The sequence below is a fragment of the Etheostoma spectabile genome, chromosome 1, assembly GCF_008692095.1.
Source record: "Etheostoma spectabile isolate EspeVRDwgs_2016 chromosome 1, UIUC_Espe_1.0, whole genome shotgun sequence".
Taxonomy (NCBI): Eukaryota; Metazoa; Chordata; class Actinopteri; order Perciformes; family Percidae; genus Etheostoma; species Etheostoma spectabile.
The window spans coordinates 7,706,174-7,730,027 of NC_045733.1; the positions used below are offsets into that span (position 1 = coordinate 7,706,174).

The following is a 23,854-nucleotide window of genomic DNA, read 5'->3' on the forward strand; positions in this document are numbered from 1 at the left end:
TTTGCTGATGTTACAGGATTATTAATACAATATATCAGAATATATCTGTAGAAAGTACATGAGTGTGCTCACTTTAATGTTAATGTTATGAATAGTTATGCGGCATCATCTGATAAGTGGTGGTTTAGCCCCATAAACACAACATTTAAAGAACGTTTTACAGATCAGTTAATTGACTTAGCGTAATATAGAGTTGAATTTCAATAAGTAGAGTAGTTGGCTATCTGAAAGTGGTGACCAAAACACATTAACAATGAAGTTTTAGAATCAGTATTGATTCACGGTATATAGAAGTTATTTAAATAAATACTAATGTTGACAAATCATCTTACTTGATTTTTATATAATATATTAGTATATATATATATATATAATATATATATATATAATATGTTACTCTTTTTTTTTTTTCTTTTTCAGACTACTACACTAAAACCTTTTATGACTTTTTTCAACATACTATACCATGACGATTTTTCGACTATATGCAACGTAAAATACTGATTTAAAAAAAAGAAATGGTATGACTTTTCAGAATGCATTAAAACACAAACTATACACGTTTTGTGTTATCATTTGACATGTAAAGAGGATTTTAAAGTAGCTGGTAGACGTGAAGCTACTATTAACAATGTTATATACTTTTGGTTATGTTGATCTAGAATGATATTTTAATACTGACTGCAGTATGATTTACATGACACATCTGCAAAGTAGCAAACATGCCTGTGTGTTTTTACAAACAAAATGCAGGCCTGTGGGTTGACATCAGGCTGGATGTCCAACAGGGGGCTCTGGCTCTGGGTGCTGGCAACAGTTCAGACCGAAGCTGTAGCAGGCAGAAGACATCTACATCACAGGGTCCCAGGAGAGATTTATCTTCCTCTCTTTGTCTAATGAGTACTGCAGGACTGTGTTTCCTCGGTCACTTTAATCAACCAAAGAATCATATAGATTACTTTGTCGTACCAATGTAGTTTTGCCTTTAGGACTTAGCTGACACCAAACACACTACCAATACCAAAAATGTGTAATTTTCTATGAGTGCCCTCAAAGGACAAATCTAGTGTGGGCCCAGCCTGGGCTAACCCGTGGGATTAGAGTGGGTTTGCTCCTGCCCTCAGTGGGCTTGCACCGCCATGTATGCTGGACACTGACATGTCTCAACAACTATTAGATGGATCCATCTTTTAGTTGTTAACACGTGGCATCCGATTACCAGCATCTTAGCACAGAATGAAGTAGGTAATTCCTAAACGTTTCATGTAGGACCATCATGTCCAATTTCTAAATTGTCCAATACCTTTGGGTTTTGACAAAACACCTGCAAAACTGAAGACTTATATAAACTAATGTTATTTTTGGTGCTACATGCTATACATCAAATGTTTGCATGCTAACAAGGTAAACTAAGCATTTATATTGTGAGTATATTAGCATGCTTCCTTGAGCACAAACAGCACTGCAGTGCCTCACAGAGCTGCCAACATGACTTGTATTGTTGTTACACATGGGTCATAAGATACAGGAAGAAAACTTAGACTATTTGTAATTGCCACGTTTTTCTGGCCTCCTATGAACACCTCATCTTTATTAAAGATTTTCTCTCAATGAAAGGTAACCAGACATCGCTGCAGCTCAAATTTCTTTTTTTTTACTTAGAGCCAACAACAGGGCTTTGAGAGGATGATCATGGGTGTCTCATTTGCCAGCAATGAATATGGGACTGGGCAAGAGCCCCAACTCAGGCTCTGTGGCGCCTGGTTGGCGGCTATGAACGACTCTCCTATGTTCTACAGAGGGTTTGTCTCAGAGAGGAAGCTGAAGGTCAGCGGGGAGAGTGTGGGTGTTTGTCCCTCAGTACAATCTCCCAGCTGGCTCGTACTGGCAGCAGGTGCAGCACTGCAGCAGGCCAACATCTGGGCAGAACCTCTGGCAGTCCTCTCCATATTTAGCCTCTTGCTTTGGGCACGGAGATTAGGACTTCTGCCCACGAACAGAGGGAGCAGCGGAAGTTATTTAGCAGGACTTTGTGGAGTGGAATGATAGGAATCATTTCCCTCAAAGCCACAAATACTCAACAGCCATTTATTGAATTATTGATTACACATTGCTGCGTTCCTCTGACTGGATCACACAACATTAATGCAAATTAGTTGTATGAAACTAACTTGCTAATACATAAGCATGATGTGAGTTAGGCTACATAATTGCATCCGCAAGTATTTTCTTCTGTGAAGTTTAAGATACATTACTGATGAACGCATCTATTATCTACATAAATAGCAGTGTTTTAAACGACAGTGCTGTGTAATTGTGATCTTGTGTCACTTGGCTAAAAGTTTTGTGACTTCAGCTAGGTTAGAAGCGTGCTGCTCTCACATAAGAAGACATATCAAAAGCAGTCTATACATTCAGAACTGCACATATATGTTGGTTTTTGGATCCTGTACGCTTCATGTACAGTCACAGCTGCAGTAAATGCCTCTGGTCTGAGAAAATAGCCTGAAAAATAAGCTGATTGGCCTTTCCAAGTGCCCCAAAAATACTCCAGTGACAGATGATCCTAAATTTATTTTATTGGTCCTCCAAATCCTATTATCCATGTAGCCATGTGTTTGCAATGAATGCGGACTATGTAGCAGTTTACATTTCATTGGGGCCTCTGCAATTTAGGCAATGTGAGTCTGATTCACTGCTGCTGGGGGGCCCCTCTGCCTTCATAGCTCTGTGGCCCCTCAGTGGGCACCTGCTTCAAAATTAATCGCAACAGCTCCAAACGCTGATCTCGTTGGCTCGACACACATCGAGTCCCACCCCAGAAATCAGGATGATGTCAGCACATGGAGGTCTTGTTGGGAGATGATCAAATGCATGAATCCACTGAGCTCCAGATGATCTTATCCTGACACTGCCCGCTCATCCATGAGAAGAAAAGCACAATTACACATTTGATTTATAGCTCTAAGGGATAGTAGTGGGGTTTTCTAAGTTTGCATTAAAGTCTGTTTCCTTGGCCCACTTAGAGGTATTTGTCTGAGGCCCTGATGTTTTTTCACTTGCCAGTGTAAGTGACCCACAGTTGCTCTCTGCAGTTAAACCCAGAATCCATTCATCCATGTGAAATGCTTGGGGCAGTGAGGTCACTGTGGGAAGTCATCTTACCCAGAAAACAGGCACCTGCCAGACATTCCAAGAAATGTTCCTGTTTCAAATCAAATTCGATGAGGATATTTTAGGTATCAGATGAATTGGTTATGGGCTTTAGGGTACTGTTCGGACACATGGGGCGAGGAGAAGACAGCAAGAGATATCCTTATTTTTGGAATGCTGAAGGGCTTGTGCAATTTAGCTACGAAGATTAGAAACTCCCATTTCTGAGAATAGTCTTTGCAACAGCAAAAAGCACCACATTTTTCTCAGATTCTGGGATATAAATATCTCCTATAGAAGAAACGTGAACAGCAAATCTGTTCATCTTAAGAATTCAAGACAAATACTGCGCTGACAATCAACGTTTATTCAAATCTTTTTGAACATTTCTGTTCATACGAACAAAGACGTCCATATAAGGAGAAGCTATGTTGATTACATCTTTTGTGGAGGTAAAAAAACATTCCAAGTACAGTATTACAGTATTAGCTCAGAGATTTGCACAACCTGTGTCTATATCTGATCTTATCAGTGAGCCACGATATAAAGAGATCTGCATGGTGCTGACTATTAGATCAGTGCATGAATGCAGGTTCGTATCTCATTTCCTGCTCTGATAACTCTGAACTCAACATGAACTGTCTCTTTCCTTTCAATAAATTAAGACTTCATATTAGAAAGTAAAGACGTTCATTGTGCTGGCTGGCAGACACGAGGCAAACAAGTACCCACAGCCGACAGTATCACCCAGTTACAATGTTTCTGGAACATTGTCTCTTTTTTCACTGAAACATGAGGGAGGGTAAGACAACGGTGAGTTGTACCTGTGAGAACAGTGGTCCTTTGTTGCACTAACTGATTTGTTTTGACACAGACGCAGCAAAACGGAGCCCTCACTGCTGTGAGTCAAGTGCATCGAGTGTCAATCTTCTTGTTTTGTGATAACTGGAACAGTGAAGTCATACTGAACAACACATACAGACCTGTTATACAAACAGGCTGGCAACTAGAGATAAACCGATCCTACTTTTTGATAACTTGACTCAATTTGCAAATACCGAGTGCGATGATACCAGTCTTTTTCCCAAATTCAAAATCTATGTACCTCACTGTGTGGAAGTTATTGGCAAGGCCACTTGGTGCTGTGGCACTAAAAACTGTGATTGAGAACTGTATTTCATGTGGATCGGTCATGTTATGGCTGATACCCATCTGGCAAATCAGATTGGTGCAGCCCTGCAGGTAACTGCAATGCTTTTTGAAAAATATGAAATTAACTGTCAAATTTACTGACCTAAAAGATAAGGCTGGCAATATTTAATATTTTTTTTATTGTCAACAAATCCTACCCAGGAAATCCAGAGTTCTCGCGAGAGCACAATTTGGATTTGCTCAGCGAGTTACTCTGGCATCGAGTAATGCTGCTCATTAACTATACCCTTGTAGCTGAGTTGCACCAATCACATCAGTGTATCTGATATAGGCGGGGCAGAGGCAAGCTAAACAGATGACAACAGTTTAATCTACCAGTTAGCTCCGCTGGTAGCTAAGCGTATGGGACTATGGATACATCACCCTATATATTGTTGTGATTGGTCGAAGTGTTATCCAATTGCATGCAGTGAGATTTTCAAACGCACGCTTGGTGCCGCCCGTCGAGATGGGCGACTTTCATAACGGGATGCCAGACCCTTAATCCTTTTGGATTTGGGTCTGGATTTTCCAGGCTAAACAAATCCCATGAAAAGGCCAAAACTAACGATGAGTGGATTCTGCAAACAAGCAGTTTTTGGGCCATAGAACTTAATCATTAGCTGAAAAAAGGTCCGCAATGAAACTGCTAAAAACAACAAAGTCCAGCAGCATTTAAAAAAATGTAAACTATGTATGTGACCTGATATAAGATTTACATCCTCAGTTGGAACAAATAGAGAAGTCAGAAGGTGTTTAGAGATGGACTAACACGGTTGATTTTGGTCAGAATAACACCAGACTTATTCTTTACTAGTGAAAATTACAAAACATACTGTATGCACTGGACAAGATGGCAGAAGCCACCATCATCATAACCCAATGGTGGAGACACACTAGGGCTCTTAAAACATCTTAAAAATGTCTTCCATGCAGGGATTTCTTGTAATTAAACAACAGAAGACTGTTTGACAGGGTTTTGGCTTGGGGTATACCTTGTTGAGGATCCCGTTTAAATGGTGACACCTGGCGGACACTCTTTATCATGATCAAAATGAGTCATGGTGAAAGCAAGGTCTAAACCACCCAAAGAATTAAAGACAGAAGTAAAAAGATGCTCTTTAAACTATGAAATGTTGGGACCTCTAAAATGAAAACAGCCGTCTACTTTCATAAAAAATAGGTGGTGTTTTATTTATTTTTCATCAGAGTTATGACAGTGTTCACTCAATTTTAGCTAGTAAACCAAGCTAGAGTGGAAATTAATCTACTGTTATGCTATGCTAGATGTGAGAAAATTACACATTTATGTCAAAACACAAAAAACATGGACTGAAATTACAAAATAAAAAACTTGACTGAACAAAAGAAATCACCAAGACAGCTGAGCAAACTGGATATGCTAAGAAAAGCAAGTAATGGACCTTGATTTAAGATTAATTTGTCAAATAATATGACTTTTTTATAACAGAAAACACTGATGAAAGGCAGTTAAACCCAGCTGTTCTTTAAAAACAAACCCAAATCTAATCAGTAAAACAGTTTTCTCTGCAGCTGTCACGTGGCTCAGCACGTTTACATTATCAAACCTCTTCAGACCTCAAATGTGACAGTTCAGTCTTCCTCATTGGTGTAATCCATCTGTCATGGTGCGTGTTTTACTGAGTCTGAGCCCCCTGGTTCTTACTCTCCTGCCACGACTTCTTTCTCAGCTCCAGCTCAGCGTCGGTGAATGAAGCCGGACCCCAGTTAGTGATTCTCTGAGGTCCTTTAGGGCCTAAAAGACCAGGTCAAAAGAGAAGGGAGGGATGCATTTTAACAAGATGGACTTACCGTAAAATCCCTCATGATGCTTTCCATTGGTATTTAATGTGTGCAATATTAAACTGTTCAGAAAGCAGAACATTGTTTTGGCTTCCTTTTTTGTATGACTCTGAATGTGAAACAATAATAATTCAGGGTGTAAAGTCTGGGGTTTGCAATGCTCTTAGGCTGGAAGTTACTCTATATGGTCAAAAAGACTGTTAACACAAAACTGAATAAACTTCATTTTCTTAACACGTCTTAGCTTATTAAAAAGAATTCATGCAGCCAGTCATTCACGTGAATAAGTGCCACATGCACATTTAAAGAGGTTACTTCTAATTGTTACTGATCTAATTGTCCCCTATGTTTTCCTTTACATAAATAAAGACATTTTAAGCATAAATTAATGCAGAAAAAGGTAGAAAAAGATGCATGAAAATATATCTTAATGCAAGTAATTTAGTGTTAATGCTCAATTTGCGACATCTTATACGTCTTTGGGTAGCCAGGCCAGTTGTGATTAGATCAATTATTTGTGCCAAGTCGCCAGAGCCTGGAAGCTGGCATCTGTTGGGCCACTAAAGAACTTCTCTAACTTCTGTGCTACCAACCGCCCAAGTTGCCCACCTATTTTTCTACCAGCCCACCCTAGTATAACAGGCCAGAACCAGCCCTGGGCCCCAGAACCTAAATAGTATGTTGACAGCGCTGTCCACATACGTTTGGCCACATAGTGTATCTTGATGAAACTTTCAGTACAAAATGCGTTTTTGTGAAACGCCTGAATTGTAGAATACTCCAGTGTCAACATTTTGCCAAAACACATCAAGAAGCCCCATTTCCATAAACATGCAGAGTTCTTAAATGGCGGTCAAATACATCTGTGTTATGTTCATTTATGAAACAATCAATGTCCCTACCTGGCTGGATGAGACGCACCAGCCCCTCATGTTTGGCCACCTTGTCCTTCCAGGTCCTGGTCTTGTTAGCGGCTCGTTCAAGCTTCCTTGACACCTTCTGTAGAGACAGATAAAGAGGGAAGTAAGACATAGATAACATCAGATTACATAAACTTTGAGTGGGTGTTAGCTGAGTGGAAGACTGGTGGATAAATGGGATGAAGGACATTTTGAGACAGTTGGAACAGTTCAACCAGCAGCGGGAGCAGCTGCTGATGTTGAGTCCTGATTTGATGATTTAAACTATTGAGTAGCCTACCCCAATATTTTTGGCAGCGCTGTGTATCAAAAACTGTCAAGTGTAGAAACCGGCCATTGAATGTCAAGTGTACTTATTTTTTATCATCTCGCTCCCCATGCTTCCTGTCTCTATTTCTACTGCCATGATGCTAATTAATCATGCTAATTAAAGCAAAATGCCAAGCAGATAATCTTGAAAAATAAAGTGGTGATTTTAATCAAAAGTTTGACAGTTTTGTTTTATTAAGTTTAATTTAATTGTATAAGTTCCTGCTTGTTTTTGGACACTTTTTAACATTTAACAACATACTTTTTGGCTTCTTTTAGTTAAAAATAGACTCCATTTGTCTCTATTTCAAAGTAAGTAAATAATAAATAAAATAATATATAAAATTCTCCACTCTGGTATCATATGGTACTAATATTAAAAAGAAAATGTAAACAATACTCAACCCTACTACTGACCTTCTTACTCATCAATATGAACTGACTGTAGGTCAGTTGACACGACTTGTCGCTTATTCTATTGTTCCATATGCCGAACATTATTTATAAGAATCATAAACATTATTTGTAAGAATAATCAAACAAGAATCAACAAAATGCCACAAATGTGAAAGATAATAAAAACATACTTGTGGCCAGAAAAGAGTAGTTTTATTACCAAGAAGAGTGCCTTTTGCTTAATAGAAAAAGAAAAAGAAAAACAATTTCTGAAGCCAAGGGACCATATTCAACGCAGATACAGTCAGGGTTTTAGATCAGCGTAAACCTGCACATGTGTGACCTCACCTCGTACTGCTCCAGTGCTCCGTGGCGCTCCCTCTCCATCCTCTCCAGCTGCAGCATGGCTTCCTGCAAGGCTCTCTCCTTGGCCTGCTGCTCGACCACCAGCTCCTGCTTCTCGGCCTCAGTCTGAGACAGCACCCTCTGCTGCTGCAGGTGGATCTGCTCCAGTTCTGCTCTCTTTGCTGTCTCCTCTTCCAGCAACCTGGGATGGAAAAGATTTCCTAAAATCTTAATCTGAACAAAGGAAATGAAGAGCTGGACATAACATATGGGTAAGTGTGGAAAAATCCTGAGCGGTTTGTCAACTGTTACATAACACGCAAAGTACTGTAGATCACATTCAATTCTGTCTATAGTAAATCTGCCCTGCATGTCTTTTGACTATGGCAGGAATCCCACTCTTACATAGGAAAAAATGTATGAAAAATACACAGAGGGATTTCAGTGACTACTAGTATTATGCCTACAGATGGATTAAACAGCTGTGGGACACCAATGTTAAACACTGGGTCACTGTGACACCCATGTTAAGTATGTATAGATAAATTACCATTTTTGAGGTTGTGTATTTGTAATGTTGTTGAACTTCATTGTACTGTATTGTTCGGATTCTCTAATTAAGTTTTTACCCGCGTGTGCGTGCGTGCGTGCGTGTGTGCATGCGTGCATGCGTGCAAGAGAGACCTGGCCTGCAGCTTGAGCACGGTCTCTTCATCCTGCTTGGCCTGCCTCTCGTCCTCCACTGCCTCCTCCAGCCTGTGGTACATATCCTCCAGCTCCCGGACGCGCTGCAGGTACTGCTCCAGTTCACTGGACTTCTGAGCCACCTGCTCCTCCATCTGCTGACGCACCTGAATGAGGCAACACACACACACACAAACGTACACACAAACACACACACACACACAGTGTTACTCATTCTTACAAACTAGGCTCTTAAAACCAATAACCAATAATCTACACCCAGATCAACTGTAAATCTTCACATTTGATGGTGTATTTTGGCATTTGCTGTATTGTAGCCTAATCTACATTTGCTTGTGTTGCTGCAATGATGCAGTCTGATCTGAGCAAATAATTTAAATTTTACTGACAACGATTAATAGCCTATGTCTGTGCATGTGTCACTTGGACAAAAGATGACTCAACATCATGGGATATATCGCTTTGACTTTTTTAGCTTGTGTTTCCTGGAAGGAGGAACCACAAATGGGTGACTAAAAATCAGGAAACAGAAAAGGGTGTTTTCACACCTCACTTGGTTCAGACTTTTGGACTTTCAGTTTGATCTGAACCAAAATTACAAGTGTGAAACCTCCCCCGGATCCCAGTCCGGATCAAAAGACCAAATATTAGTCCGATAAAACAAGATGGTCTCGGTCTGGAACAAACTGAACCATGGCCCGGTTCATTTGTAGTGTGAAAGCATTTTTGGGATGGTACGGACTTTCGGACCAAATACAAGAAGTTCTGGCAGGCCCTCTTGCCACAAGGAGGAATAGCTCAGTGCTTGGTGTGTAGGCTACATGAGAGAGTGAGTGAGGGTAAATGGGCTCAGAGAAGACAGCTGTCGGCTATCAGAGCAGAGAATACATCATCAGTTTACTTATAATAATATTAATAATAATAATAATGTATACTTTATTAATCCCGCAATGGGAAATTACAATTTAAACTCTGTTGTTATTACACACATTACACACAGGCCTGAATTAGACACACACATGCTCAGTACCTATACATGCTCTAAATGGAGAGATGTCAGAGTGGGGGGGGCGTCCATGGAAAGGTTCCCTGAGCAGTTGGGGGTTCAGTGCCTTGCTCAAGAGCACCTTAGCAGTGCCCAGGAGGTGAACTGGCACCTCTCCAGCTCCCAGTCCACCACCATACTTTGGTCTGTATGGGGACTTGAACCAGCGACCCTCCGACTGAGCAACTGCCATTTTGTCTCTGAATAAATGCTCCAGAAAGAGAGTTCCTGGTTCTTGCTTCTTCTTCTTGCTTGCAGTAGGGGAGAGCAGCGGTCAGTAGGCATATAAAAACTCTGACACAGAGAGAGGATACGAGAGGACGGGGTAGCCCGTCTACAAACCAATCAATGACAAGGGCCTGAAGACGCAGCTCACGTATGTGAAGACGGCAGGATGTTGTTTTGTCACGTATAGATTTTTAGTGTGCTTGCATAACTGCAGTGTGAAACCAAAACTTACCGGATCAAATGTGTGCAATGTAACAAAAACATGAACCATGGTCCAGACCTTGGTTTGGACTTTCATGCGTGAAAACGCCACAGTCCTTAGTTTTCTCTCTGAACTTGACCACACGTCTCTATATATGCAGTGTCAATACTTGTCAGCCCACAGGACATGGGAGCAGAGTTGTGGGAGGCCCATTTTTTACCATTTTCTCTTTCTCCAGGTCCAGTCTGTAGCGATCCTGCAGGTCTAACTGAGTCTGCTTCCTCCTGTGCTCCTCTACTGCTGCTTTAGCCGCAGCCTCTTCCATTTTCTGTGAAGCACAAAAGAGGAAAAAGCTGTTACTTCTCGGCTTTACTGGGGAGGTTGGTTAAAGAGGATCTGTGGTTCAGTGTACATTTCTAGGTCAAGAGTAATTAAGCTGAACTTTTCTTTTTCCTTGCAGTCTTTTATATAACATTTTACTTGGTAATGCCAAAGTCCACATATTCAAAAATGTAATGTGAGTTTTCACATAACCAGTAATTGTGTGTTTGACATTTAAAAAAAAAAAAAAAACATCTGGCAGGGTAAAAAGAGAAGTGAGAAGCTATCAATACCTGCTGCAGCTCTGAAACATTTTACTTCATAGGCCTGGCCCTTCACTAGATGCAGGTGTCCCTGTCTCATGTATACTATCGTTTGCATACCAGGTTTTGCTTCCTTTTTCACTGTGGATATCCTGCAGCATCATGTGTGTGTTGTTGTTTCTTATCAATTGTACGTTTTAAACCAGAATATGTGAAAATAAAAGGGAATTGGACAAAAAACAAAGATGTAGAACGTCTCCGATTTTGACATCTACTTCAATCCAGATCCAAGATGCATTATTAGTAGTAGTCACTATAGCTCCACATTTGTACCTACAATAAAGCACATTTTACTCATATTTATTTTGTTTAATTCTTTTTAGCATGAACAACCTATAGGAGTATTTTTGAAGCATTAGCTTGTCGTGTTGTTAAATTGCACTCTTATATATTTACGAGATATAATTGAACTGGTTTTTGATTGGCCCAAAAGGTAGCACTATTATCCCTTTGTGGTCAAAAATGTTTCCTCTGTGATTGATTTTAATAAATAAAATATAACAGAAAAATCTCTTGGATATAAAGAGGAGGAGCTTATAGAGATGAGATTGTATACTACTACCTTAATACTGTATTCCAGATTTTCATGGTTTGGTTTTACACTTTAAATCAAAGGGTGTTGTGTACATTCCCTCTGTAACATACTGGGTTCTGCATCCGCCCATGTTGGACTGACAGGCTTCTAGTGACATCACATACACAAGGTTTCATCCAGAGCCTGCAGCAATTGTTTATAAGAAATCTTGTAAGCCATTTCTTGTGACTGCACAAGCATTGTAGCCTACATTGCACACATTCATTGTGTGCAAAAACCTACTTTACAATACCGGATTTTGATTGTAATTGTTTTTCTGCTTAATTTTCAGTTGAACACAAGAAGATAGGGACAAGACATAAGTAGCAGACTTGTATAAATAAACATGACTGCGGGGGTTGGTTTTCCTCCTGTCATCCCCAACTTCTTGAGTCATCAGCCACCACTGTAACTGTGTATGTATGAGACACAAGTGTTCACTGGGGCCCGCATGACCTGACGAAGACTCCTGTGTATAAAGTCAAAGTCCATTTTTAAGTTTAAAGAGTTGAGCATTGGACCAGTAGCTACCTTCCTCATACCCTCCAGCTGTCTCTGTTTGTTCTCATTGGCCGCCTGGAGGTGCTTCATCCTCTCTGCCAGGTCGTCTTCATCCGACTGCTGCCTCTGCCGGAGCTCCCGGCGCCTCAACCGCGCCTCGCGGTGAGGAGACGGCAGCCCCAACCTCAGCAGCTGGATGCACGTTTGAATAGCTGCCGCAACAAAGAGTGAGAGGGGAATCACTGCTTGGTTGGTTTATTTCCACAACAATCTGACGGTAGATACACTGTTGAGTCAGTCTCTGTGACATTCCAAAATTGAACAGAAAAAGATAAATAAAGTAATGCGACGATGAGAACCAGACTCTTCATGATGAGGCGGTTACAGAGCAGTGGAATACCTTGAAGCCATTCCTGTTTCTTCTTTTTATCCGATGCGCTGATCTCAAAGCTTTTATCAATACACTTGATAATGAACAGGTTTTTTTTCCCTTCTTTATCTGGCAGAGACTGCAGGAGAGAATATCAAGGCACGTCAGTCACATCATACAACATTTACAAAACCATGTGGGTTTATTAAACTTCGACTGCTCTTAGACAATGCTAATTCTATTTTTGGAACTAAAAAAAATCCTTCAGTAAATGTCAGTTATAATTTCACTTCAAATAAAACAGCTTAACAACATTACATTATATATTTTGTATTATAAATGCATAACAATACACCTCCACACAGCAGGTTCGGTCCAAAATAATGTCTCCTTTCTTCTCCACAAGGTTCTCACAAACGTAGTATGACAGTGAAGTGGGTCGAAGGACAAACCAGCGCTCGGTCCAGTTCTTTCTTTTGTGGCCCTTTTTCATCATGTATCCCTTTGAAACAAAGTGTGGACGTAAACAAAGACACTTAAGTTGCCCACCCAGGCAAAAACTAAGAAAAGATGACACAAAACACACAATATATAAGACCGTACAAGAAGATAATAACAAAGTAGACACATTGTAAACCAAATAAACCCATGTATAATGACAACACCATAAGCCCATCAGACACGTCTCTCCACAACACAAAGCTTCCTATAAAGCCCTCCAGAAAGCTCAGGTACCTTCCCCATTTTCCCATGTAGACATCCAATCTGGAAAGCTGTTTGTATGACATCTTTTCAAACGGCTCTACCCTAGCCATCTCACAAGCCTCACAGTGCTTAGGATGGACCCATCTCCTAGGACAAATAATCTTGGGCTGAATGGAACATGGGTCCCTGCAATCTGACATTAGTTATCATTTATCCAAGTCCACAATTCCTGGACCTTATCACAGGACCATAGGACATGAAGTAATTGGCGGTCCTCTGTCCTATATTTCCAACAATTTGGTGTCTTCCAAACCAAGTCTAAACAATCTGGAGGGAGTTCAATAGAAGCGATGCATAATCTTCAACTGAATGCACCCTCACATTGCGCAACATAGTTTTAATTTTCCTACAGATTCTGTCCCACTCCTGGGCTAGGCTCCACCCCCCTGGTTCTGGGAAGCACAGAATAATACCCAGAAGCCTCCAGATCTTTTCCATAACTTATTTAGATAATTAACAAAGCAAATGTTTGATTAATGTATGGGGCACCTGTGTACACAGGACGTATGAGATTAATTCTGTCTAACCTGCTTGAGCACATCCAGAATGAGTTCCAGGAAGACCTCTGTGATGCCCATGGAGAGGGTCTGGCAGTTCATGCCCTTGCTGAAGTAACCCATCCCCACCAGTTCAATCAGTTCCCAGGCACTCAGGCAATTATTCTTTTTGTTCAGCTGCAGCTTGTAATCTGCAAATTTCTCCTCATTCCATCCACTCCCCATGGCCTCCATCAGCTTTCGCAGGAAGTACTCAATCTAAGGAGATGGTCAGAGAAAAAAGGCATTAAGTGGAGGGGATGGCTAAAAAATGTCCTTCCTCTCTGCTCGATTGTTTACTTACAGGTAAAAACTCCACAGAAAACAACAGTAAGGATCTTCCTCACCTCTTCAGTAATGATGATGAGTGGGTATTTGTCTTCTGACAGAAAGTTGAAAATGCACCAGACTTTGAAAGCCTCCTGATCCGAGATGAGTAGATGTTTAGTGCAGATATTTTTCTTGTAACAAAGTGTCCAGCACATCTTGTTGAACTCCAGAACATCAAATTCCTCCTGTACCTGGTAATAAAAAAGGCACCATTAAATGAGTCAAAGTCAAACTGGTTAGCACCAGTGAAGGCAGCGTGTTTACAAAGGCTAAGCAGGAGACTGGTGTTTGTTTCCTTTCAAAACCTCCAGTCAGCAGGATGTGAGGTACAAACCTGATGTAATTAAATGCCTCATTTTTATTCAAGTCAGAGCCTACAGGAGAAAGGCAAGAAAACAACTTCCAAGCACAAAGAGTGAAACTCAAGCAGTTTACTAGCTGACATGAGACTTCAACAGATGTGTTTGCAGTGTTTTACACTGTGCTTGCTAAGCAACAATGTAAACACTCTATCAGATACAATATATGAAGCATGAAGTCCATTTTACCTTAATGTTTAATATACTACCAACTAATACATAATAGACAAAACATGTTCCTGTGGGTACGACAGAGAAGTGGTTGTAACCATTTCCTCTCCTACAGAGCAAAACAGATCATGATTAGTCTTCCTAATCTGTGTCATACACTCTTATTAGTTATTTTTTTCTTTTTCTATTTTGTATTGTTTTTGTATTGTTTTGTTTTTTAACTCAATGCGTGTGCAGCACGATACATAGAAAACTGTCAGGTATCGAAAGCTTGCATCAAATCTCTGGTATGGTTGGTTATCTTACTGAACTATTCTTTAATGAGATAGTTCCGGATTTCAAGTTATTTATGGTTAGTTCTTGTATAACTGCTTGTGTTTAGACAATATTTTTTCTACTCCCCAAATGTCCTTGTTAGAGATCTGTAGTACTATATCTGTAGTATCTGTAGTACTTTCTTGTATTACCCTTACCCTAACTGTTGATTTGTTTGTTTCCTGCAGTCAGTTTCCTGCTAAGCAAGCTAACCATAATGACTTAGGCTAATGTGTTGCTACGTGCTTAAATACAACTACTGAATTGTCAGCTACTCCTTAATCATGTTTCCTTGTGACAATACTAATCAGTTTTTACAATATCTTTGGTCTGACACTTGTTTATGGAATCTCACCTTTTTCTGATTCATAATCACTATAATTTAATTTGTTGCCAAAACTGTTTTCACAGTTCCACAAAAGTTAAAGGCAAAGTCAAAGGTCTTCAGTCTTTATTGGAAGTGTGTTTAGATGGCTGCATAGCTGTGCACCTGCACACACACATAGTGAGGGCAGATGAATGTAAAACTCTTTGCAGCCCTTGTTAGCGTTTTTGTTGATTAAATGATAAGTGTGTTGACTTGATTAAAAAACACAAGAATGACATTTTCCTACAACTTTTTCCGCATGTCTGACCCCACCTTGTCAAGAATAAACCTGTTGAGGTAAGGCATGTAGCCCTGGTTGGACAGAGGCCCTTTATTATCATCTTTGAAATGCTCTTCAAGGGCCGCAGGGTCATGAGGGATCTTCATTACTGTGCACAGGCTGTGGGACAGCACCTAAAAAAAACACAGTTTGAATGTGAAGGCATGCAGGTAAGGGGACATACAGTTTATTACGTCAAGACACATTACTGCAGTTATACATTCTTGCAAAATCAATTTAAATTAAAGGTGAAGCTAAAGATTGGTCTCACATTTTTCAAACTTTACAGCTGCAGATGCGAAAACCTGTCGCTAAAATTTACATGCTTCACTAGTCAAGTCTTACTTATGTTGTCGAGGGTGACTTTTCACTCCTGTGACTAAAGGTTGTTTCTACTTGTTAGTTCAGCTCCACAAATGGAGGTTGACACCCATAAGGGTTTAATTTAACTGAACAGCACTGTAGCTTCAAATCAACAAAGGCCAGATTATATTCTGCCCTTGTAAACAGTCTCATCTGTTCTCTGTGGTGGTAGATAGATGGTGGATAATTAACTTTAAACTGTGATGTCAGGTCCATAAATAAATCTCTAGATAAAGGGACTTTTAGAGTTTTCCTGGCCACTCATCTGTGTTGAGAGAGTTTGTGTGAGAGAAAACCCCTGACGGATCCTTAAAGTCAGACTGTGTCTTTGTCAGGCTGGGCACATCGACATCAGACCCAGCCGGCAAACACAATCTGGCCCCAGCTGTCATTCACCACCTCTCTCTGGCCTTTGCATCAGGAAAACAGCCTGAAACACGTTTTTCAATTTTGTAGACAACAGTGGTGGATTAAAAATGCTCACGTTCTACCTTTTTTAAACTCCCTGAGATAAGTAATCATACAAGGGAAACACAAATACAGCAGCAAGACAAATTAATGAATGGTGAATCAATTAGAAGACCTGACAAGGCCAATACGACATATTGTCATCTCTGCAGTAAAATATACATTATAATGGCATAAATCTTTTGTGTACTGTAGCTTAGTTAAAAGAAACATTACCAATGTAACAATATAACGTTACTTTACAAACAAAACAGTCATGCACTCAAAATTTACTTCAATAACAAATTTATATTTGCAGCAGCAGTTTTGATTATTTTATTATTACATACTTTTTATTACTGTATTGTGTTGGCAGATTAATCTTGAAGCAGTATTATAATGTAACTGGTCAAGATGAAGCAAAAGCTATATATATATATTTTTAGTTAACAGTGCTTTTGGTAGGTTAATCTTTAACGTTACATCATATTTTTTACATCAATGTGTTTTGCAATTTAAAAAATAAATCTGCAAAATAACTGGTAACTATAAATGCAAAATGAATCCAATGACCAATATTTCATTATTTTTAGTTTAACGTAACAAATGTTGATGACTTACACGTTGACCGTTACATAAACAACTAGTAACGGTGGGAGTAAAAGGTGAGTCAAGAGCAGATGTGAGTTGCGCACAGGGGCACCGTGTAGGGGGGAAAAGTTAGGACAATTCCAAGGGCCCATGACTGACAGGAACCCCAAAAAACAGGTAAAAACTAATGTAAAATTATTAAACCATCATCATTCAGTATATGCTGTATATTGTGTATATATCGGAGAGACTCTTGGGGTGTTCATTGTGGGAAGTTGTTGCCCTAGTTCAGCTGATAGGTCAGGTTCAGAAAGGGGCGGGAAGAAGGAGGGAGGCGGAAAGGAGAGGAAGCTAACTAGCTAGTGACGGCCAGTAGGCTTTCTGTTGTTTTGGGCATGCTTCCAACCTTGTTATTAGCCTGTGTTCTAGGGTGATAAAGCCGGGTCCATACGGTTACAATTCTGCCACCGTCTCCTTGTCATTCAGCTAGCTAGGCAGCCGGGCAACGGAGCCGTGAGCGCTACATTGATGTCAGAAGTGGGATCCACCACGTTTCCATTCCTCGCACGATAGCTAGCTACCAGCTAGCCACCACCGAGGAAACAAGATGACTGAACGTAACGGAAAGTCGGACCGCTATGCCCTATACATGTGTGAAGCCGACAGAGGAAGATCAAGTTGTAAGGAGAAAGGTGGGGAAAATAACTCACTTACCACTAGCTACACTGCTGACGGAGTTCTCTGAAGCTGTAATGAAAAGTCTGTTTCAACTTGGCGCACCGGCCAGACCATGCCCGGAGGATTAAATGTAAACAATCCGGACACATGCAGACCTTTCATCAGCCAACCTGTCATCAATGATGTCACTACTCTTTTGATAACCAACCCAGACAGGTGTTCCAAAAGTCAAGCTTCTCCGCATATTGGACCAACCTGTCTGCTGACGGGCCCCGGACGTCCTTCACCTGAAGATTGACAGAGGAAAATCTGTTGGAGGTGCAATCATGGGGGGTCACACATGGCATTTCTGTCCTGTCCCCAATTCTGCCTGTGGTGTTTTGGCATTGGGAAATGCTCGAGGCTCAGTGTGTAGGGGAGCAACCTTCGCTGCCCAGAGATTGTAATAATTAGTGTGCGGTAAAAGCACTTTGCCTCCTTGTCACTCATGCCCTTAGCACCCAAAAGACCTCAAACAATGACAGCTGCCGATCTATTCCCTTCCTGACTGAACCCCTCATCCCCAAAATGACTAGCAATGTAGTTAGGACGATGATGCACATGGAGAACCATCCCATTCTCTAGATTCTTCTCAGGGGAGGTCCCTTCAGCAGAAAGCCTTTGTCCATTAACCGCTGACAACCCCACAGCCTTAGTCCCATTGGACAACCCGCAACCCTTACCTGTAGTTATCCAGACTGCAAGTGTAGACCCCATTTCCGAAAAAGAGTCAGTAGCGAGTGCAACCATCAAGAACCTGTGGGAGAAAAATCAGGAAAGTTTGAACTTTGAGCAGCAGAATAGGCTTTAGAACCTCCTGCATGAGTATCGACACATTTTGTCCCACCAACCCCAACAACGTGGGGCTCACTCACTTGGTTCAGGGCTTCATCAATACTGGGGATGCATAGACAATCTGGGAGCAGCCTAGGCGCCTTCCCTATGCCCGCCAAGCTGCTGCTAACCAGATGCTACAAGAAATGAAAGGTGCTGGCATTATTGGCATTATTATTGAGTCCATGGGTGTCATCGGTCGTTATGACTCCTAGGAAGGATGAAAAGTGGAGGTTTTATGATGACTTCCGGCCATTAAACGACAAAACAGTGAAATACTTTTATCTGCTGCCGCGGATAGATGAGTCCGTTGACTATGTAACTGGCTCTGCATGGTTTTCCTCATTGGACCTCCGGAGTGGATATTGACAGGTGGCCATGGCTCCATAAGATAAAGCCAAGACCACCTTTACCATTGGGCGGGGCCTTGGCAGTTCACCACCATGCCTTTTGAGCTGTGCAATGCCCCCGCAACGTTTGAGAGACTGATGGGAAAGCTGCCTTTCACAACCTAAAGCAAGCCGCCTTGTGGAAAGATCCGGTGCTGGTTGGACCCAAACCAGAGCTGCCATTTATCCTTGACATGGATGCCAGCAACACAGGCCTTGGTGCCGTACTCTCCCAGCTGACCCCCGGAGGGCGTTGTTGCGTACCACAGTCGCACCCTTGATAAGCCGGAGAAGAACTACTGTGTCACTCGCAGAGAACTCTTGGCAGTGATTGATGCAGTTGGCCATTTCAAGAAGATCCTCTGTGGCCTGCCATTCCTTATCCACACAGACCATGCTGCCTTGAGGTGGCTCATGTCTTTCAAATAACCAGAAGGACAAGTAGCCAGATGGATCAAACAACTCCAGGCCTTTCAGTTTACCATTCAGCACATAGCTGGGGAAAGTCACACCAATGCAGACAGTCTCTCCTGCCGACAGTGTGCCCCCGGCTGTCACCACTGTGACTGTGCAAAAGAACGTGAAGCAGCAAGCCAGAACTCTGGAAGGGTGATCTGTCGGGTGCTGTTACCTGGAGGGAAGGTGGAAGGAATTGCAGCTCGAGGACCCTGACCTCAATCTGGTCATGGGGTGGCTGGATGCAAACATCCGACCACCCTAAGAAGATGTGGAGGGCCAGTCTGCCACAGTCAGAGGTCTCTGTTCTCAATGCCCGGGAGTGGAGCTGCATGAGGGAGTCCTGAAAATGTGCTGGCATGAGCCAGCGATTGGAGAACTGCGATGGAAAGTGGTCGTACCCCAAAACCTCCACAAGGGTGACCAAGACCTTAAGACGGCTGAGACAAACATTCTATTGGGGCCAGAGTAGGAGGGATGTTGAAGACTTCTGCCGTTGCTGCGATGCCTGTACTGCCCACAAAGGCCCTCAAGGTCAGTCCCGTGCACCCTTACAGCAACACCATGTAGGGGCACCCATGGACAGAGTGGCAGTTGATGTGGTGGGGCCACTCCCCCGTACCATTAGAAGGAACCAATTTGTGCAAGTTGCATTTGACTACTTCACAAAGTGGCACAAAGCATACCCCTTCCTGACCAAGAGGCGACAACCGTGGCTGAGGCCTTGGTACAAGGAATGTTCAGCCGCTTCGGAACACCATCACAGCTACACTCAGACCAAGGGCGGAACTTTGAGTCCCAGGTGTTCACCGCACTGTGTAGCCAGCTTGGCATCCAGAAAACCGGACTACCCCGCTGCACCCTCAGAGCGACGAATTAGTGGAGAGGTTCATGCGGACCTTGAGTGCTCAGCTGGCCCTTACCACTTCCCAGACCAGAGTGATTGAGATTTGCAGATACCCCTCTTCCTAATGGCATGCCGCAGTACAGTCCAAGAATCCACCGGATGTACTCCCGCTTTGTTGAAGATTGGCAGGGAGCTGAGGACGCCGCCGGAGCTGGCCTATGGACAGCTACCAGATGCACCCGATGCCTTGGCAGGCCCAGAATATGCCAGGCACTTACAGGACCGATTGGAGCAGGCCGGGGCCCGTCAAAAACGAGGCTACGAAGTGCATGTCAAAGGACAGGACTTCCAGGCTGGGGACCTTGCCTGTGTATATGGACCCAAGAGAGTTATGGGTCGTTGCCCTAAGTTGGATAGCACAGATGCGCCAGAACTACAGTGACTGCAATGTTGCCACGTAACGTTACATCAAAATCTGATTTTCAAAAAAGCAAACAGAGAAAAGAGAGAGAGTAACGACAAAGGAAAGGGTGTCAAACTGTAACCCAGTTTTTTAGGTGGGTAACCTATAGTCTGTGAGTGGTGTTAACCTGTTAGCTTAATTCAATTAAATTACATTTTATTTACATAGCGCCAAATCACAATAACAGTTATGTCATTGCGCTTTTCGTAAAAGAGCAGGTCTAGACCATACTCTGTGATGTTATTTACAGAAATCCAACAATTCCCACCATGAGCAAGCACTAGGTGACAGAGGCAAGGAAAAACTTCCTTTAAGAGGCAGAAACCTCGAGCAGAACTATGGCTCAGCGTGGGCGGTCATCTGCCTCGACCGGTCGGAGGTGAGATAAAGAGAGAGAGAGAGAGAGAGAGAGAAAGTGAGAGAGAGAGAGAGAGAGAGAGAGAGAGAGAGAGAGAGCGAGACAGAGAGAGAGAGAGGGAGAGAGAGAGAGGGAGAGAGAGAGAGGGAGAGAGACAAGGAGAATTGCAGCAGAAGGTGTCGAGAAGGAATATGGAGGCAGCAGGTGACCCCAACCACAGCTCCAGAGCCAGAAACACCTGCAGGAAGCGATAAGAGGAGAGAGGAGAGGGGCGAGAGAGCACAAGACTACGGGGCCGAGAGAGCACAAGACTCAAGGCTTAATGTCCATAGTGAAATAAGCTAGCTAGCTAGTGTTGAGTTTAAAAAAAGTTAAAATGTCTGAAGGAGCCAGGTTAGAAAATTATGCATACATTTGTTCCTCACCTTCCCCCTCTTTTTCTCTGACTGTAAAGAACCACAGGTCAAGTCTAGCATTTAACATATGGAAAGGGGCTTCCTGCTTTGCAACAAAAGGTGGTCTTCTGTCTCCTGTCCCCTGGGGTTTTAGTCTAGGCTGAGACAATACAATGTTAATTAGACTATGTTGATGTCAGAGTTTCACATTTACACAACAGAACCTTTTGTTCTGTAACCAAAACAACCCCCAAAGGTGCAGAGTTTGCAGGCAGGTCAGTTCTCATTGGACAGCGAAGATGCACTTGGCGTGTTGTCATGACAACAGCGGACCAATGAGAATGGATTTGAATGTGCCAGGTGAAAAGGAACCGCCCCAAGGTGCAGGACATAAATAAGAGTGTTTTAGGGATATTCAGGACTGCTTTCACATGACTCCATCATGGGGGAAGCATGGATCCAGTCCGCTGTCAACTGCAGTGTTATTATGTTTGTTTGTGTCTTATTGTCTTTGTCTTATCATCTTCATCACTGCTGTTGCATTAAACCTTTTCTTAATTCTCAATTTGACCTTCAGCCTCCTTTTCCTCAGAGATCCAAACAAACGCGATGTTAGTTATGAATTTATAACAATAGCTAGACTAGTGTTAGCCTACATTTAATCACCATTTAATCAGTGCAGGGAAACGTTTAGAAAGATATTCATATTAAATCATTGTCCCTGCCCCTTTTGGCGGACTTAACAGATGAGTCAGCAGCACCCCAGTCTCCCCCTGACCATGTCTCTCCCTGTCCCAGTAAAGCAACATTGTGTTCAATGACATGCCGGTTAGCATCATTGCAGGGAGTCTGTTGGGATTTCTCTGTCTCTCTTTTACCATTACATAAAAGAAAATTAAATATTTATTAATGACAGAAAAACTTGATCTGTTTTATAACTAAGTTAAAGTTAAAAAAATCAGTTTTCATTGTTTTGAGAGGATGATTTTAGTTTATTTTGATTGAAAAGTTATATATTTAAACTTGTTCATTTTTCTTTTTTAATCTTTCATTAATAATTATAAAAAAAATTGTTGAGGGTTTCCATTATGTCAAATTTTACAATAAAAATACATTGAGACTGTAAAAGGTGGCCTGCAGCTCATTTTTTATGGTTGCTTTTAATTAAATAGTGAACTGCATACTAGACTTGCATGCATGTATGAATCACCAGCAGTAAATATTGTGCTAGTATTACTACTGAACTATAAGAAGCAAGACAGCTGCAAGCCTTTAATTAGAGTTATGTAAAGCTTTTGATGGGACAGAAGGTCCTAGAGGTGACAACAGATGCACAGAACAGAGGGGGCCCAATTTGATTTTTTGTCATGGGGCCCAAAATTCCTGGCAGCGCCCCTGGTTGGGCATGCGTCACTTTGCGACAAGTGCAAGGCGTCTTAACTAAAATATAACCGAAAATTAAAAACTGAAACGCACCTTTAACTGAGATTTGGAAACTTTTCCACGTTGATCCACGTCCAGGGCTGTGAATGCGTGCCATATGGATTTCAAAAGCTCGTCTCGATGCCACATTTTGTCCCTCAGCAGCACCAGAGGTCCGTCTCAGTCAGTAATCTGTTCATGTGATTGATGTCTGTAGTTTCACGGTCTGCCTCTTAAACACAAGCGGGATGATGGCGGCGCAGCACAAAAAAGTGGGATGATAGCGCCACATACGGTTTATTTATTTTCATTATTTCAAATCGCTTAAAACCAAAATCCGTTTAGGCTGTTTTCCCGTCATTAACTCAAATCCCCAAGTACCACAAACACCAACTACAGAACACTGTAGTGAACTGCAAGGAGGGTACTAACAAATACTTCTATTTGGCTGAACTGGACCCGCTTAAAACTACCATATAACAAGGTAAAACGAACAAGTTATTTTGAGGGACAAGAAACTGAATTTGACCCTTAATTGGCCAAATTCAAGTATGTTGGACTGATTAGTCTTTTTAACCAGTGCTCCTTTAGTTCTCTAGGCAGGGTGTGCCGTTTACTATGCTATACTGTATTAGACTTGCTGAGTGGTAAACCGATTAAACAGAAACTAAGAACAAAAGTGAAATGTTCTTAAAACTACACTTTAACTCAAAACTAGGCCCCAGGATAAGGTAACAAAGAATCCATCTTTAGGGAACCATGTCAGCTGATATTGGTGAGTAGTTTGGTTAGAGGCCTTTATCAGAGCAGATGTTTTGACTGGTCATAGAAACATTAGCACAGGTGTCATTGATCTTTTCATGTATCGGTCTGCTGTAACCGTGTCCAGTACCTGTTGTCTTTTTACATGTTGCAACTTGCTGGACAACTCACTCGTCTCCTGGTCTCTGACACAAGGGACACGTTATGATCAAGTTGAAAAATTAATTCTTTGATTTTTGTTTGAGAACTGCGCTGTAAAAAGCCAAAACATCTAACCTTG

At 41.8% G+C, this 23,854-nt stretch overlaps 1 protein-coding gene and 1 long non-coding RNA gene across 2 annotated transcripts; one reads left to right on the forward strand and one right to left on the reverse strand.

Annotated features, from left to right (window-relative positions):
• Positions 1-5,024: 5,024 nt before the first annotated feature.
• Positions 5,025-23,045, reverse strand: swap70a (switching B cell complex subunit SWAP70a). Its single transcript, XM_032520750.1, has 12 exons — positions 22,867-23,045; positions 15,524-15,664; positions 14,056-14,229; positions 13,700-13,927; positions 12,763-12,909; positions 12,438-12,546; positions 12,068-12,249; positions 10,539-10,646; positions 8,823-8,989; positions 8,142-8,340; positions 7,071-7,167; positions 5,025-6,121 (listed from the first exon to the last, which is right to left on the reverse strand). The coding sequence occupies exons 1-12, from the start codon at positions 22,960-22,962 to the stop codon at positions 6,003-6,005; spliced, it is 1,767 nt and encodes a 588-aa protein (XP_032376641.1). The 5' UTR covers positions 22,963-23,045; the 3' UTR covers positions 5,025-6,002.
• On the forward strand, positions 21,312-22,275 carry LOC116692467 (uncharacterized). The gene is made up of 2 exons (XR_004332704.1): positions 21,312-21,347; positions 22,027-22,275. It is a non-coding gene; the product is annotated as an uncharacterized LOC116692467 (long non-coding RNA).
• Positions 23,046-23,854: the final 809 nt, after the last annotated feature.